The sequence below is a fragment of the Phodopus roborovskii genome, unplaced genomic scaffold (genome assembly GCF_943737965.1).
Source record: "Phodopus roborovskii unplaced genomic scaffold, PHOROB, whole genome shotgun sequence".
Lineage (NCBI taxonomy): Eukaryota > Metazoa > Chordata > Mammalia > Rodentia > Cricetidae > Phodopus > Phodopus roborovskii.
This window is the reverse complement of record NW_026125295.1, coordinates 14,494,287-14,511,426: the sequence shown is the minus strand read 5'-3', so window position 1 is coordinate 14,511,426 and position 17,140 is coordinate 14,494,287. Positions and strand designations below refer to the sequence as shown.

The following is a 17,140-nucleotide window of genomic DNA, read 5'->3' as shown; positions in this document are numbered from 1 at the left end:
TTAGTACTTGTCGAGGAGTAACTGTCCTCTGAAACCTGTATCTCCCTATGAATGTCATGGACAAGTATTGAAGTACACGCTTCTTCCTGTATCCTGTGCCCATCAAGGCTGTGTGCTCAGGGCCATGATTATGACTCTCAAGTGCTCCATAAATGTTTGTAGAGCAAATAGCTCATGATATGCATAGGTGGTCCCAGGACAAAACTGGTCATGTCTATTGAGGCTGAAGTAGGCTTATCCGTGGTTTGGGACGGGCCCTCCTGTGGACCTGTTTTGGCTGTTGCTAGAATACAGTTTGTGCCCCTGTCTTCCTGAGATTTTATTGCAGTGGCTTCCCTGAGGGTGGAAAGGAGGCCAGAAACCCATAGAACTGTAGCCTTTAATGTGGAGGTAGGGAATCCACATTTTCCCTTTTTTGTTTATTTATTTATTTAGAGAGGAGGTAGCCCAGGCTGGCTTCAGGCTTCAGATTTACTATGTAGCTAAGAATGACCTTGAACTTCAGATTCTCCTGCTTCCAGATCCAAGTGCTGGGATTACAGTCACACACCATGACACCAGGCTTATGTGGTGCAGGGAACCAAACCCGGGGCGTCATACGTACTAGACAAACACCCTGCCAAAGGAGCTGCATCCCCACACCAGAACTAGAGTCCCCAGATTAGCCAAAGTGGAGACAGGAGAGTCAGTACCCGTTCTACTTGACGAGGGTGAGGGGTATGGTGGACTTGCTCCGAGGAGTTGCCCTGACCATGGTAAGAGCTCATGCTGTTCCCACATCCCTACACGTTCCCTAGGGGGATGCCCTGGCATCCTGAGAAGGCTGTCCCACTCCATCCTGTTCTGCAGGGACGCTTGCCCAAGCCCCGCCTGCCCTGTTGAACACTTCATGAGCGGCTTATCTTTCTAGACCCACCTCCTAGAACTGCCTTCCCTATTTAGGCCCACTCCCCACACCGTCACTCTGTGTTGAGCTAACTGGGTCCCTGTTCTCAGGAGCTCACAGGCTGTGGGAAAGATGGTCAGTGAAGAAGACATGTGAGTGTAGCTGAACAAATGGTACCCCGAATGGCCTGTGCATCATGGATTATCTAGGGAATTTGGAGACACCATACTCCAGGCCACCGATTGTCTCTGGCCATTCCATTGGCCCTGAACCTTCCTTAGTTGGGGTCATGGGGGTTCTGGAAGATCACACAGACCCACCTTCCACTGAAGACAAGCTGTTGTTGTGGGGCCAGGCAAGGGTAGACTCTGAGAGAGGTTGCCTTGTACCCTGGCCGGCTTGTCCCTTTCTCCTTCCTTGCTCTTAGATACTGTTGCCCCTTTGGGCAGTCCCTCCTAGTGCCTAGAATGCCTTAGGAAGCCGGACCATATGCCTGGGGCCAGCCAGCCTGCTGCCCTACAGCCCCAGTTTCCTAGCACAGAGCTTCTGAGAAGTGGGTGGCAGAGAACAATCTCAGAGGCCATTAAATCGAGTGATTTACATGGTTCCTGAGCTAGTGCCGGGAGAAATATATTTCACAGGTGATTTCCGGACTGGTGGCGTACAGATGAGGCCATTACTCTAAAATGAAGCAGGGTGGAGACTCCATGTACCCATCTGGAGGGACCTGTAGCTTTGGTTTTTGTTGTCCTTGATGTGCATACCTACTAAGTGCTAGACAGTCTACAGGGACAAGGACTGGGGTGGAAAAGAGCTGAGGAATCACAAAATCTGCATCTGAAGTCACAGAGTTCCAGTGATTTGGTACCTTGGTTCCTTCATCTCTAAAGAGGATTGGATATGTTTTTCTCAGTCATTTAGCCCTATTCTCAACAGGTGATGTTTTAGTGGCATGTAGCTCCTCTCTGCCTGGAGTGGGCCTCTGGGTGGCCCGTGAAGCCCCTTCTTGATATAACTGAGAATCCCTTAGAAGCCCATGGAGGGGGTTCGCATAGAGCACCAGCAAGTAAGAAAAAAAAATGCCAGAAATGGTAAAGAGCCTTGTGGGCCCGTCTGTCAGTAAGAGGGTCTGATGGCCGGGCAGCAGGGTAAAGAGTGTAGAGGATAATAATGCTCCAGCCACGGTCTGGGAGTGTAGCTCAGTTGGTAGAGTGCTTGTCTAGCATGTGCAAGGTTCTGAGTTCAAGTCCCAGTACTGCCTAAACTGGGCATAGTAGAAACAGGAGGCTCTGAAGTTCAAGATCACCCCCAACTATGTACAAATTTGAAGCCAGCCTCTGCTACCTGGATCAAGCCTCAGTACCTACTACCTCACCTCAGGAATAAGGATACTAGTTATGGAGTATAAGCTACAATGTTGAAATAAGCTACAATGTCAAAATGCTGCTACAATGTCAAAATGCATGAGCCCACCTGGTGATGGTGGTGGTGCAGCCCTTTAATCCAGGACCCAGGAGGCAGAGGCAAGTGGATCTCTGTGAATTTGAGGCCAGCTTGGTTTACAAAGCAAGTTCTAGGATAGCAAGGGCTACACAGAGGAACCCTCCCTGTCTTGAAACACAAACACACACACACACACACACAGAGAGAGAGAGAGAGAGAGAGAGAGAGAGAGAGAGAGAGAGAGAGAGAGAGAGAGAGAGACCGGGGGAGGGGAGAGAGGAGAGCATGGGCCAAAAGACTCAACAGCAGGGCCCAGTTGTAATGGGTACAGGCTTGTGTTCTGTGGAGTCCTTAGACATGTAGTCCTTAGCTGTCAGTCTGTTCTCCCTTCCTCCCAACTCAGAGGGCCTAGCTTCCTGCTATACACAGAGTACCAGGCATCTTTGGAGAGAGGTCCTGGTTAGTCTGGGCACCAGGAGTTGAGTAGAATCCTGCTCCGTGACTCTTGAGTTTACCACCCTTTGCTTATGTCTGATTTCCTAATACCTCTTTGGGAGCTGCCACCCTTACCACCCACCCAGCACTCGAGTGCTTCTCGTGCTGGACTTCTGCAGCTTTGGTGTGGGAGCAGTCTGCTTGGGTACTCATGGAGCATCACTCTGTGCAGAGCTCCCTCCCAGCTTTGCAAGGCTATGCCATGTGTGTGGACTTCCCTCCAGCTCAATGGAACTATCCCAACCTGACCCAGGCTAAGGTCAGGCATCTTGTCCCTCAGGCTTGCAGAGTTCCTCTTCCCTCCACTCACAAACATGCTCAGATGTCTTCCATCCGAATGGATGGATGAATGGTGAATGAAGAAGGAAACTGCTAGTTAGGAGTTGGCAGAAGGCTGAAGATACCTACAGACTATTTTTCCAGGACTGAGGTCTGTTGGTTCACCTTCTTGCCTGTCCTTGAGTCAACCCTGAAGGACAGTATGGGTTCATCAGGCAAAGTGGTTCCTCCCTGCCTGGTCACTCCTCTAGGGATACCAGAGGAGGAGGGACCCATATGAAGCCCCTCCCTCTTTGCAGCATCTTGGTTCTCAGAGGGAGACTCCCAAGTCACTAATTGGCCTGGCAGGTTGTGTACTCATGCTGGTGGCTTGGCTTACTTGCAGAAGTTGGTCACTATCGGGAATCAAATTCCAGAGGAAGTGGTTCTTCTGCTCCTACCTGGCCCCGGCTCTTCGTGTGGGGTTTGGAGGAGCTGTAGGGAGACAGCACTCCATGGCCCCGTACTTCAGCTGGGATATGAGAAATGGCTTCTCCATTGCACTCAGAATTGGCTTGGCTTTTGGAGGCAATAGTCTCTCCTGCAGGAGTGGAGAAGGTAAACAAAGAATGGTGGCCTTTACCTGCCTGCTTTTCCCTAATTTTGGCCATTGAAAAGCCACCTTGAAAGTAGAGACATGTATAGTCTCAAGGCAAGGCCAGGACTCAGAGGCCAGACTTTTGCAGGTTCAAATTCTGTCTGATTGCACAAACTGGCTATATGGTCTTTACCAGTTGCCCTGACTGTGAAGTGGGCATGAATTGGTTTGTACTTGGCTGCTTATCCTGGTCGACCACAAAGAACACTGAGCACACAATGGGTGCTTTACACCCCTATTTCCTGTGTGTCTGGGTGTTTGCCGAGGGTGACATCTCTCTCCCAGTCCCTACTCTCCCAGCCTCTCTCACACTGCAGAGGGAGAAGGTCAGATCAGGAACCAGTTTGGAAAAAATCTGTCCCCAGAAGACTTCTTTGTCTGGCTCTAAACTATGCAGAAGTTCTTTGCCTGGTTCTAAACTATGCTCCAGAAGGATGGTTATGTCAGGCTACAGTCTCAATTTAAGGTGAAACTTGCTAAAATATGGTGGAAACTGTGGATTTGGAGGGGGGGTAGGGAAACCCAGGAGGGCTTTCTGTCGGAGGTGACTGGGCCAGATGGAGGTGGAACAGAGCCAGAGAATAGAGCTGTCCTGATAGGTTGGCCTCTGATGTCTTGGCCTGGGTTCTCTTCGGTATCTGCAGGTCTTCAGGCAGCCTAGAAACTGTGCAGGAACAAAGGATCTTGGGGGGGGTCTCTGTCCTCCTCAAGGCATGAAACCACGTTGAGGACAACCGGAGGACAGCTATTTGTAGCTCAGTGAGGAGTTGACTCATACTGGGGGAGGGGAAGGACATGCAGAAGGGGAGTGGGGACTGATGAATCACAGACTCTGACCAGAGTGGCTGGTGAAATGTGGATGGGGTCTGTCCTGACGCCTCAGGGGAAGCTCTAGCTACTGGCTGGAGCTGGGATGGGAGGATGTCACACATGTGCCATTCCTGACTCATTTGGTGACTTCTACAGGTGTCTCAGACCTGCTATTTCCTTCTGAGACTAGCTAGGCTACTCCATCGCAGCACCTGGCTAGGCACACAAGGGTGGCAGCCCTATGGCTACCTCCTAAGAGCCACTTTGAGGGACATAGCTTCTCAGTTTGTGAAAAGGGTGTGGGCGGAGCCTGACTATAGGGAATGTACCAGAAGGGGGCATACAGTGCATGGTGCAGGTGACTAAGGGCCTAGGAAGCCTATAACAGATAACCTACCTTCCTAACTATGGCTGGGGCCCTTTGTCCTGCCCTCGGGCCTCAGTTACTCCATAAGTGTTTCTTGCTCACTGTTGAGTCCCAGTTTGGGATTGGGAACTTCCCAAACAATGAGACTTGGGTGCTGGCATTCATGAACCTTGCCACCAGGGAAGTTGCTGGTGTTTTCCAGGACCTCAGGAAAGGATTCCAGACCCTACTCATCTTCAGTGAGCTATAAATCACGCATACACAGGGACTTTCTCCGCACAGTGCAGGGAAACTAAAGTACAATGCTAAACAAGACACCGGGGCCCTGCATAGAGCTTAGCTGGAAAATAAAAGGTCCCCCAAAACTTACCAGCCTTCAGATGGGAAACCGACAGACAGGGGGTATGTGTGCTTGCACGAAGCCCATATTCTTCAGCTCAGGGCACCAGAACCCAAGTGGACATGAGGAAGCACCATGGGCCAAAGGGTAGGTGAAAAGGCACTGGTGGCCTTCACTGGGGGCAGGGTGACAGGCTGGAGGACAGTCCGCTTCTGGGCTATTCCTCTGCACTTTCTTCTTGCTTCCTGGAAGAAGTGTCAGTGCCAGCACACCACCCTTCTGAGAGAGCCATGAATTATGCAGGGAAGCCACAGGCCTGGGCAGGCCCATCATAAATGAGCCTTAATAATTCATCCGGAGAGGAGCCAAGGGAAGGAGAGCCTCCTGGACTGGTTCTGGGGCAGCCTTCATTTGTGCATGCCTAGAGCTGGCCACTCACAGGCCGGAGCAGCACTCCTGGGAGGTCAGCTGGTCTCTGGGGAAGTATATTTGCTCAGTCAAGGATCTGTTCCTCCAGGCCAGAGATCTGGAATGTCTACTCTCGGGGCTCACAGCCCAAGGCAGAAGCATTTACAGAGGAGAAAATGGCTAGTTAAAACAGCGACCCTCTAGGAGGAATGGAGACCAGTTGCTGCTAGGGGAGAGCTTGGATTTTAAAAAGGAGTTAAGGTGGGCTTCGCTGAGTGGATGGTGTGGGTGTGTCTGCAGAGACCTGGAGAGGGGAAGAGGACTGGGCCACTGGAGAGAGACCGTCCCAGGCTGAGGAGCAGTGTGTTCCAGGACATGTCCTGTGAGCTCAAAGCTGTGTTCAGCCACACTGAAGGATACGGCCACTGTTGGACTTTGGCTTTCCCCCAAGGGCCCAGGAACTAAGCTTGCTGCAGATAGGAGGAACAGCATTCCAGAATTTTGGCTGGGTTGATCAAGAAGCTGGGGAGATGAAATACCAAGGCAAAAGCTAGCAACTAGTTAGTTAACTGCTGCAGGTCCAGGGGAGATGGATGGCCACCCAGGACAGACTTAGGCTGGGGGCTGGGGGGCAGAAAGGTGATTTGTAGGGATGGAAGGGGCACATTGTAAAGGTTTTGCACAAGTTGGATGTGGGTGTGAGAAGAAATAGGTTCCTAGTCACCCCAAGAACTTTGGCCTAAATAGAGGGGTGACCATCAGCAGAGGAAAAAGGCTGAGGGGAGGGGACTGGCCCCAGAGGGAAGGACAGGATCTTAACTTCACACACATTCCGAGACCTGCTTGACACCCAAGTGGCCATATTATGTCAGCAGCTGGATGTTTAAGACCCGTGTCCTCAGGAGAGAGATTAGCCATCCTGATTGGCCGTCACGAGCCATGCAACCTCGGAGACCTTACTCCATTGCTCTCTGCCTCAGTTTCCCCCTGAGGATTGGAGATGCTGATTGGGCTGCTGATGAGATTGATTAAGGTAATGCAGTGCGTCCCTGGGGGACCCTAGGCATCAGGAAGGTCTCCGGTCAAACCTCTTGAGACATGAATCTTCAAGCAGTCTGGGGAACATTGCGGCACCCCTGTTTTGGTCAGGAAAACTGAGATTTGTATGTGGCTCATGGGGAATGGCCTGGTACATGGGAGAGGTTGGAAGAAAGATGGTGGCAGGGTCTCTACCCACCAAGGCCATCCGTTAGGCCAGAACCCTAACCAATGCTGGTCCACTTCCCACCCTTCCCTCTTCCATCTGCCTTCTCCAGCCCCTCTCCCACTGCAGCCGCAGTTACTGAATAGAATCTGCTCCCCTGGATGCTTGAGCAATCTACTTTAGGGGTTCTCGGTGTAACTAGACTACTCCATGGAGACCTGAAGGAGGCGGTCATAGCTACAGAGCCAAACCTGGGGAAAACAGAAGTAAGACTCAGACCTTCACCACCATCCCTAACTGCCACCAGGGAACTTCTTTCTTAGCCCCCGTCCCTAACTAAAGCCTAACCCAACTGCACAGTCCTCCCTGCTTGCGTACCAGCTTCCTCATCCTTGGTGGTGAGCTAAGGGGTTGGGGTCATTTGTTCTGTGACCCTGGATCTCCTCCATGTCTCTCTGGGCCAAGTGGGCCGCCTGGACTCTCCTGGCCCTGAGTAACAAGACTTCCTGTCTCCAACTCTTGTTCCTTTGTTCTTCCCCCAACCCCCAGCCGACTGTTATGAGTAAATATTGGGTGGACCCAGTGCCCTAATTAAAGGCAAAAGACCATTAGTGTGGTGAGGGGTGGAGGTGGGGCCAGGGTACAAGTTTGCTGCCTCCCAGCCAAGCACCAATTAGAAGGAAAAGTTCTTTTTTTCAGCAAAGAAAAGGAAGGGACAGCTCCATAATTAATAACCTCATTAAGGCGCAGTATTTGGGCAGGGTCCCAAGACACACGTAGATGAGTAGACGAGGCGGGGGATCTGCACTAATTCAAGCATCAGCAGTACTAGCCTCTGCCAGCTTCTCAGGGTCTGTGAGTCCCTAGCGACAAATGGGCCACGTGGGACAGGGGAGGGGCTCTCAGAAGCTTCGGGTTTCTCATTCGGAAGGTCCCCTTTGAGTCACAAATAGGTTGATGATGATGTCAGTCCCCTTTGAGTCCTGTACCTCAGTTTACCTGCTTGTGAATTTGGAGGGGGCTGCCTCACACCACCACAAATCATCCCAGCAAGCGCACTCTGGTCCCATCCCCACCATGACACCGCACATGCTGTGGGAAGCCAAGGCTACATCTCTGGTCTTACCATCTTTGATGGCTTGGCCCACCTGGCCTCTGGAGAGCATGTCACTTTGACTAGACGGTGGCCCTCTGCCAGCTTTCTCATCACTGATACGCCTGGGGTGGAGTCCTCCCCCAGTGCTGAGCTTTGAAAAAAGCTGGGGCGCCGTAGAAGGAAGGATCCAGAAGGAAGGATCCGGTGGCTCAGCAGTCCCTTCTCTTTCCGCAGGCTTTTAGGAACAGGACTCAGAGGGGTATAGCCATCCCGGAGGCCCATCCGAGGGGGACTGGATGGTGGGAAGATAGACTGGTGAGTGTGTGGGGTAACTGCCCTCCTTAGCATTTCGTATATGAGGCAAACTTCCACTTGCCTCCTTTTTGGGCCTGGGAAGTGGACAGGTTAGTCAGTTTCATCTTCATTTTCCAGACGGGAAAACCGGAGAGCACACATCTGCTTTAAGAGTTTGGAATATCAAGGGTGGACATAGGCATTCAGGTATGACAGGTCGTCTGCACACGTGGTCAGAAAGGATGCCACGATGCTCAAGGATGGCCTTGAACTGCCTGCCATCTGTAGTAGGCTGGAGCCTAGGAGGGGGAGGTTGCTCACAGCTGCTGTTGGAGAACACCGAAGCCCCTGGGGAAGCACACCTCTTCTGGGCCAGCGTGGAGTTGTGGACTTTGTGAATACCACCAGCTTATCTTCCCCAGGCCAGGTCAGCCTGGCGGTGGCTCTCCAGGAATCTTCCGTCTGTCTTTCCATCTCTTACTCCCCATCTTACCCCGTCTTTCTTTCTCTCAGAAGCCTGCGAGGGAGATGAGGTGGAGGTGGCAGGCCAATTGAAATGTAATCAGAATAATTGAATAGCACTTTATTTTAAATTGTTGCCTCCCCCAAAGCTGGGAGAATAATTGGCCAGCCTGTCACGAGAGAGGCAAGAGACCTGGGGCCTTTAGCAGTGCCAAGCTTGGTTCACTGTGCCCTTGGCAGCCAGAGGCTTCAGCTGTGTGCCTGTCCCTCACACCCTTGCCTGCTCCAGCTGAGCCCCGGCCTAACACCCGCCTTCCTGCTCCTCAGGCTCTCCCATCCCAGTGTGCACCGCTTGCCCTTACAAATGATGGCTGCTCTGCTGAGCTCAAGTCCCTGGTGAAACAGGCTGCCTGGCAGGGGCAGCAGGGTTTTGATGGGGGAAAAATGGCCTCCAAGTGTGGTGAGAAAGGCCTGCAGAGGCAGAACTCAGGGGTCTGAGTCCCTTCCTCCTGGCAGGCCTTGGCCTCTTCCGGGCGAGTGCATCTGCTGTTGCACAAAGCCCCTCCCTTCCTTTCTGGTCCCTCTGCAGGGTCCGAACTGCCCGCACTGGCCATGCCCTCTGAGGGTGAACGGGCAGTGTCACCTGTCTCTGGTTTTTTGATTTGTTTAATTATAGATGAGTTTTCTGCATAATTTATTCCAAAAGCCTGGATTATACTGTACAATTAAATCACATTCTGATCAACAACTTCACATATAAAATTAACAACCAACAACAGTTTAATCTATGCTGCTGCATCTGCACACGGCCCTTTCTCTTTCTCCCCTGTCCCTTCCCCGCCCCCCTCTCCTCCCCTGTCCTCAGGGTGAGCATTTGCAGCCCGCCTCAAGGCTGGATGGCCCCACCTGAGGTTGGACAGAGCCTCCCCGCCTGCTAGAGGGCTTCTGGATGGTTCTGTGTACTAAAGGGCGCCTCAGCACCAGCTCTCACCTCACATATGGCTGACATTGCTCTGTTTTGAAAGTGACAATCACACGTGCACACGTGCGCACACACACACACACACACACACACACTCCTCTTGGCCTAGAGACTGAGAGCTGAGCCCCCACAACTCCTGAAGTGGCAGTTTCTTTCCTACTAGGCTGACTCAACATGTCATATGCATCACACTCTCCCTTTGTGCCCCCCATGTCCCCAGGAGGCCCTTCAGTTTTGAGGATAAAGGCCATACTGCGTGACTGTCTAGTCCTTTAGGGACAGTCCAGTGTGGTTACTGCTTATCAAGGTGTCCCTGTGAATATGTTCTAGACTGGTCTTGAAGTTCTGATCCTCCTGCTTGTGCCTCGAGAGTTCTGCAACTGCAAGCATGCACCACCACACCTGGTTGACATGGCACTAGGCAAGCACTCTACCAACCCAGCTATATCCTCCAGGCCCCCATTTACAATATTCAGACAGTTATTATTATCCTGTTGACAGGTGGGAAAGCTGAGGTTCCAAGGGGACAGAACTCGCCAAAACTCCACAGCTGGCGGTCTCCCCTGGGGCTTCTCGGGAGCTGCTTTGTCCTGGAAGGAGGGGCTGATGGGCCTAATGGGGCTGGCTTCTTTCAAGTGTCTGACTCTGTACCCATCTCTCCAGGTGTCTTGATTTTCCTATCTGTAAAGCAGAGCTGCAATGCCTTTACTTCCCCCAGTTCAGGCACATGGGAAGCCGAGGCTGATCTCCATCCTCTCTCCATATCGGTCAGGAAGAGCTGCAGACAGGCCTCTGGCTGCCTCCTCCCTTACTGTCCTGCTAATGAAGCCCTAAGAGATAGCGGAGCCGTTTCATCGAAGAGGATGGGAAATGCCCAGGATCTGAGGATATAGCAGATAGACCTCTTTGTTGCAGTATGACCTGAGGGGCAGCACTATCTGGCTAGGGGGCACTGGCATGGACTCATGGGTCCAAGTCCACAGAAACACGGGTAGTATTTGACCCATTTACCTTTGAGTGAGTGAGGCTATGGATTCTGCTGCCTCTCTTATTCTCCCAAAGTGCCTTTCCCTGGGATTAAGCTCAGCTCTGCCTCTGTCAGGGTTGAGCTTGGCTTGCTGTGTGGTTTTCTAGCCTCAAGGCAGGAATGCTGCAGGCATACACTTCATCAGCTCCTCAGTACTATAGACCAGCCCCCTCCCAGCTAGCGCTGGCCACTGGCCAAACCCTAAAACCCACAAAGTCATATCTGTGTGACAATGAGATGGATTATCTGTCAAGTCCTTTTTAGCTCCAGGACATAGACATTGCCTTCCTAATTTGGTTTGGTTTAGGTGAAGAATCAGAGTAACTTGTTTTCCTTAACACTGAACTGATAGGCTGCAAGCTGAGGACCTACAGTTGACCTGTGAGGCCCAGGATACCTGACTAAACCTGACTAAGGACTAGAGCTGCTCCTAAATCCAAGAGGGAGGGGTAGAGAGACAGAGACATACAGAGAGTCACAGAGAAACAGACAGGCAGACAGAGAGACACAAAGACAGAGAGGGAGTGTATATGTATGTCTTGTGGAAAAATTTGAATTTGTCCAAAGATTTGGCTCTTCTAAAATGATTTTAATGTTGAAATAGCCCTTTTACATGAAATGATGGTAATTATATTAATAATGTGTTGTCTGAGCAAAGTAAAAACTTGGCATCCATGCCTGTTTTTCCAATTAATTGTCTTTTACTTTTCTGTGAGATTCCAGAAGCAAGGGTCTGTATGCATACTAGCAAAGAGTCCATGCCCAGGCAGAATCATTGGTGACTTGGTAAATATTGCCAGCTATCAACAATTGATAGCTTCTGGGGGAAGGAGAATTGGTTTTCTTTAGAGGGCTGATCCTAGGTAGTCTGACCACATGGCCGTGGATATCGCCCCCACCATGGGACTCAGTGGGTTATTTAAAAATAAATGAGTAAAAGAAATGGCACACAACTTTAACTCCAGTACTCAGGAAGTAGAAGCGGGTGAGTCAGGGCCAGCCTGGTCTACACAGAGAGTTGGCTAGAACTACATAGTAAGAAACTATCATTCATAAATAAATGAATGAATGAATGAATGAATGAAGTTGGGAGGTAAAGATAAGTCTGGGAGGAGGTGGAGGAGGTAAATATGGCCAGAATACGTTGTATGAAATTCTTGAAGACTTTTAAAAAACTTGTCAGTTTGCTGCTGGGGGTGGGGGTGTTGCTGTGATTTCTGACATCTGCCCATTTCTGTGGTGTAAATGTTCCCACTGTGGCTAATTAGTGTAACATGAATATTAAAAAACCCAGAGACAGATATTGGGGTTCAAGCTTCAAGCAAGCAGCCAGTCCAGTAGCTCTCACCTCTAACTCAGACCAAAATGGGTGATCCTGGCTCTATAAATCCTCAGAGCGCACTGTTCTCCACTAAACCTCAGACTGCAATCCTCCGAGCTCCTGTCTCCTCCCACTTATATTCCCCTCTCGGCCCAGCCATATCGCTCCTGTCTTCACCTCTCTAGTGCTGGGATTAAAGGCGGGTGACCCCAAGTCCTGAGATCACCTTTGTGTGAGCTGATTCTCTTTTAGACTGGGTCAATTTCGTGTAGCTCAGGGTGGCCTTGAACTAACAGATCTGTCTGCCTCTGTCTCCCAAGTCCTGGGATTAAAGGTGTGCACCACCATCGCCTGACTCTGTGTTTAGCTAGTGTGGCTGCTGGGATTAAAGGTTGTATCACCACCGCCTGGCTCTATGGCTGTGGTTAGCTTTGCATTTTGATCTCCAGTGGCTTTATTAAATCATAAATAAAATATCACCACAGATTGGAAAACCGAAGGTGACATGTCAAGTCAGAAAGGGATGCACACGGTGACTTGTGTGTTAGTTCTTGTAATTCTAGAAAATTGCTGCAGAAAGTCCTGTCTCCACCATGTCTTGGAGGAGTATCCTTAGATAGGACACTAAACCCCTGCTTTTAAACCCTCAGCTTCCTCATCTGTAATTTGGGGGCTTTGCCTCTGAAGATTGAAGCCAGAGAGCACATGGCATGCTGGTACTGTGCTTGGCACATGGTGGGTGCCCTTCTGTATATTCACACAGGAAAGATTATGATTGACATCTTGTCCCCTAAGCCAATGGACTGCTGAGGTCAGGTTTAGAATTCAGGGCAGAGATAATGGATGTCTTTGAAGATCAGGTCCTTGACTCTACCCATTCTATCCAGATGCAGGACTGTGTGAGACTCTCTCCATTATTAACCCCCAAGGCTCTGTAGTTGCAGGATCACAAAAGAGCCACCTGCTACATTGTCCTCATGCCATCAGGGCCAGAGCATCGATGCTGGTGGATGGGGTCAGGCAGAGAGCAGCGCCTTTCCCCCTGCAGGCTGACCGCTGAGGCTTACACCCTGGCCTCTACCCAGGCGCGAGGTTAGACTTTGCTCTATGGTGGGGAACAGAGCTGGGGAGTCAGGCTGAGGCTCAGCCCACAACAAGCTGAAGCTAATACCGCTTTCTTTTGATGTTGATTTTTTTTTTCCATCACGGTCCTGACATTCAGCTTGGCAAATTGCAATTAGTGATCTACCCGCCTCCTGCTCTGAGTTCCCATGCCAACCAACCGGGGCACACACAATGGCATGAGCCCAACCCCCCCCAGCACAGGCCTGAGGAGGAATGTGGGACAAGGAGCCAGAAGAGAGAGAGTCCTGGCCCTAAGTGATACTAGGGGATGTTGTTGGCCCTGAGAAGGGTGTTGGGGACAGTTGCAACTTTCCTGACATCTCCCTACTCCATTGTGCTCTATGATCTCATGGCTTCTTTACAGCCTGGTGGTGGGTCCCTTACGGGCCCTCTTGGAAGAGCTTTGTCTACAACATGCTAAAATTGATGTAGGCTTGAGAATACAGGATCATATAGACACCTGTTCATCTTGTCCACGAACAGAGATTCCTGTATAGCCTCCTTGGATCACCTATTCTTATGTTTCCCTGTGCCATTCTAAGAGATGGCTCCAAATTATCTCAGGAAGCTGAGAGAGACAGAGATGGTTTTAAATGATCAGATGGTGGTACCCACGTACAGACAGCCTGTTTAAGCTTGCAATTCAGGGGCTTGCCGGACCTCCAGAAAGGACCTGGATGATCTGTACTGGAACTCTGGTTGGGCTCATGGTAGACATCCAGCCTTGGGTCTCTGATGAGCATCTCCTACAGGAAACTAGGAAAGCAAAGGCCATCTGAGTTGGAAGCTCTCTGTGTCTTCTGCTCAGATGCAGCCCAGGGAAGTGGGTACCTCAACCTCCTGTTTACATGCTGGGTCGGAGGTGGCAGCAGTGTCCCTCTCCCCTTCCTCAAACTTCACCTAGCTTCCTCATGTCTTCATCCTCCCTGGTGTCCAGACGTCCCCGTGTTCAGAACAGCAACATCAAGGACTGGTCTTCATAGTGGACAATAGTCGCCCTGCAGGCTTCTTCCAAACTGCCAAACTCCCTCAGCGCATCCACAATGCCCTCTCCTCTCCTCCCTGGCTGCCAGTCAGTGCGAGGAAAGCCTAGGCCACCAGGCCAAACATCAAAGGGAAACATCACAGGCTCACTCTGCTCCTAGTGTCTGTCCCTTCTCTGGTGAAAATGAAGTTGAGGGAGTAGCTGCCCTGGTTCCCCTGGGTGGCCAGGAATGGGTTGTTGCAGCTGCAGCTCCAGCAGGCCTGGTCCTGACATCTCTTTCTCCTCTGGATGCAGGATGCAGCACTGGGCCCGGCGCCTGGAACAGGAGATTGATGGTGTGATGCGGATATTTGGAGGCGTGCAGCAGCTCAGAGAGGTAAGCTGGTGTACTTGCTTTCCTGCAGGGACCTGCTTCCCAGCAAGAGTGACAAAAAAAAAAAAAAAAAAAGGGAGAAATGAGGTGGTGACATCACTGAAGTCCTGGCATAGCGAGCTACTACTAGATCTCAAGTAGTAGTACTCCATGGGGTCTCAGTCTGACCTTCCCCAGGTACCCGTTGGAATGGTGGCCCATTCTGATGAAACTTGTGCTTGGAAGGGTGTTGGGACTTTGCAGTTTTCAAGGGCGGTGAGCTCTGTATTTGAGGCAGTTGCCTTGGGTGGGAGGCCAGTTCCTTGAAGGGCCATAGCTACAGGGTGTACAGAAGCCCAAGAGTCTCATCAGCAAGTAAATAGGATGGCCAAGCAAAGCAAGACCCAGAGAAGAGGGTGGGAGGCTGGGATTCCAGGCACTACAGTCCGTATGAAGTGGCAAGCCTATGTTAAGTGTGGGAATGAGGGATCAAGGTGCGGGAGGGGGTGATTGATTAGGCGCCAGCGACCACATTCATCCTGGGAGATTATGTTAATGTTTGAAATAGTGATGTGAAGAGCCAGTCATCCGTCACCCCCAGAAGGCTGCAAAATGTGCTGCTGTCAGGCTACGGGCTTGAGCTCTTTATGTGGAATGCGGAGGCTCAGAGAGCAGAGCTCTTACCGTAATAGGTGTGAGGCTCTAATAGGAGGGCATCTCTTCACTGGGGTCTATAAGGGATAGAATCTGCCAGAATCAAGCAGAGTAGTAATGGGGATCTCTTTCCCATAGTTGGCCTGGGAACAGCGGAGAAGACAGCTACTATTGGGGATTGAGTCTAGGCCTAGGGCTCAGCAATTATTGTTTCTGTCATCCATCTTGCCAGGGCCAGGGTCAGGAGCTGTAACCTCTGGAGTAGACAGGGAATGTGGGGATCATCCTCATCCCCTTTCTAGGCTTAGCTAACTCAGTGTGAATATCTTTACATTGCTTATGGATGTAAGGCCCCTGGCATAAATGATGCTAATCAGAAGTGGCTAATTAGTGGGTCTGAAGGTCTGAACTACTAGTGTGTTCAGCATCCCTTCTGAGATCGCCCAGGCCTCTATACCTGCCTTTCCTGGTGCTGGCCTTGAACTGCAGTAGCCCCCATCCTACTCTTCCTGTGAACTCTCAATGACTCAGCTGCACTTGGAAGCCGCCAGAGTTTCCAGAGAAAGCACTGTAGGAAAAGCTGTTCCGGAACAGGAGTCAATTTAGGCTCAGGAATAGCATCCTGCACTAACAGGCTCTAAGTGGGCATTGCCAAGTGCAACCGTATAGGTTAACAGAGGAATGGTAGGTCCCTGGAGTTTGTGATGCACGCTTTTCCAAGTTTCCTATGGGGCATTAGTGCATCTTTGTATTTCTAATGCCAGTTAAGAGCCCTGCAGGATTCTGTATTTATGAGCAACTCAGAACATTTGTCTATGAGAAAATAATAGCCACTACATGCAGGAGATGTGGATCTGTCTGGACTAGAGAGCTTCCTGGATGGTGAGGGCCAGACATGGAATCTGATAGCAAACCTGTCATATGCACCTTGGGGAGACCCGCCTGGATCCCTCTGATCATCCTTCTTCGCTGGGGGTTTTGCCCGGAAGATGTGGTAGTAAGGTGGCAATAGAGCCAATCATACCTCCCCACCCCCGTCCAGAAATCTTCAGAGTTTTCTTCCGTGGTAATTTTCTCTCCCAGGACAATTTTCTCTCCCTTTGGATGGAGTGTGGGAAATTCCAGGCCCTTCCACCAGTAAAGCATCTCTTCTCTGGCTTTTACCGGTTGGGCAGCGAGCAAGCTGCCACAGCTGGCCTGCGGCAGACCTGGGGTCCCTGCCTCCTGCTCCAGCCCAGCCTCTGACCATTTTCCTCCTCCTGGGTGCATGGAGGAGGCCTGCAGCTCTGGGAACCGGGGCAGGACTGTGTTTGGTACGGCAGGTGGGCAAAGAAGTGCTGACCCGGCGTCCCTTCCTCTTGGCAACCCCTCCGCTGCCCACGGCTGCCAGCTCTCAGTGGCTCTGTCCTGCCCCAGTTTTTCTCACCTGCTTCCTCAGCCTCTTCCTGCTGACAGCTCTCGGACTGCTTCCTGGCACAGAATACTTGGCCGAGATGTGTCATTGGGGGAGGGGACAGGTGTACAGCTCTAGCAGAAGAGAGCAACCCTGTGGGAGCTGGGATGACCTATAGAGTGGACTCCTCACCTACTCCATAGTTCACATCTGACCCAACCCTCACACCTTTTTTCCTCCTTCAACGCACGTGTGCCCTGCTTGTGTTTGGATCCCATGGGTCAGGAGGGTGCTTGGTGCAGAGCTGTGACCCAGCTACCAATGCTACCACGGGCCTTCTCACTAGTGTTGCCAAGCTGACAGCCCAGGCCCCCACTGGAGCTGCCCCTCCTCAGGCTTCTGAGCCAATTCTGAGCCCTCCAAAACGCCCCCCCACTCCACTGTGGTGATCAGAGCCTCCCCCATGGCTGTGTTCCTTGCCTGCCCTGCTCCTAGAGGCCGCCCCATCCCCCAGTAGCTTGGAGCCTCAAGGGCTGGCAGCTGCAAGAGAGCAGAAACTGCAGACAGTGGCATTTGGGAG

The 17,140-nt window shown here is 51.3% G+C and overlaps 1 protein-coding gene across 1 annotated transcript in view; it reads left to right on the top strand.

Moving 5' to 3' along the window:
* The window catches only part of Cacna2d2 (calcium voltage-gated channel auxiliary subunit alpha2delta 2), a 130,073-nt gene that overhangs the window by 11,479 nt on the left and 101,454 nt on the right, over positions 1 to 17,140 (top strand). Inside the window, exon 2 of the mRNA XM_051205055.1 lies at positions 14,456 to 14,537. Within this exon, the coding sequence (XP_051061012.1) occupies positions 14,456 to 14,537 (82 nt within the window). The remainder of the gene's footprint in view (positions 1 to 14,455; positions 14,538 to 17,140) is intronic.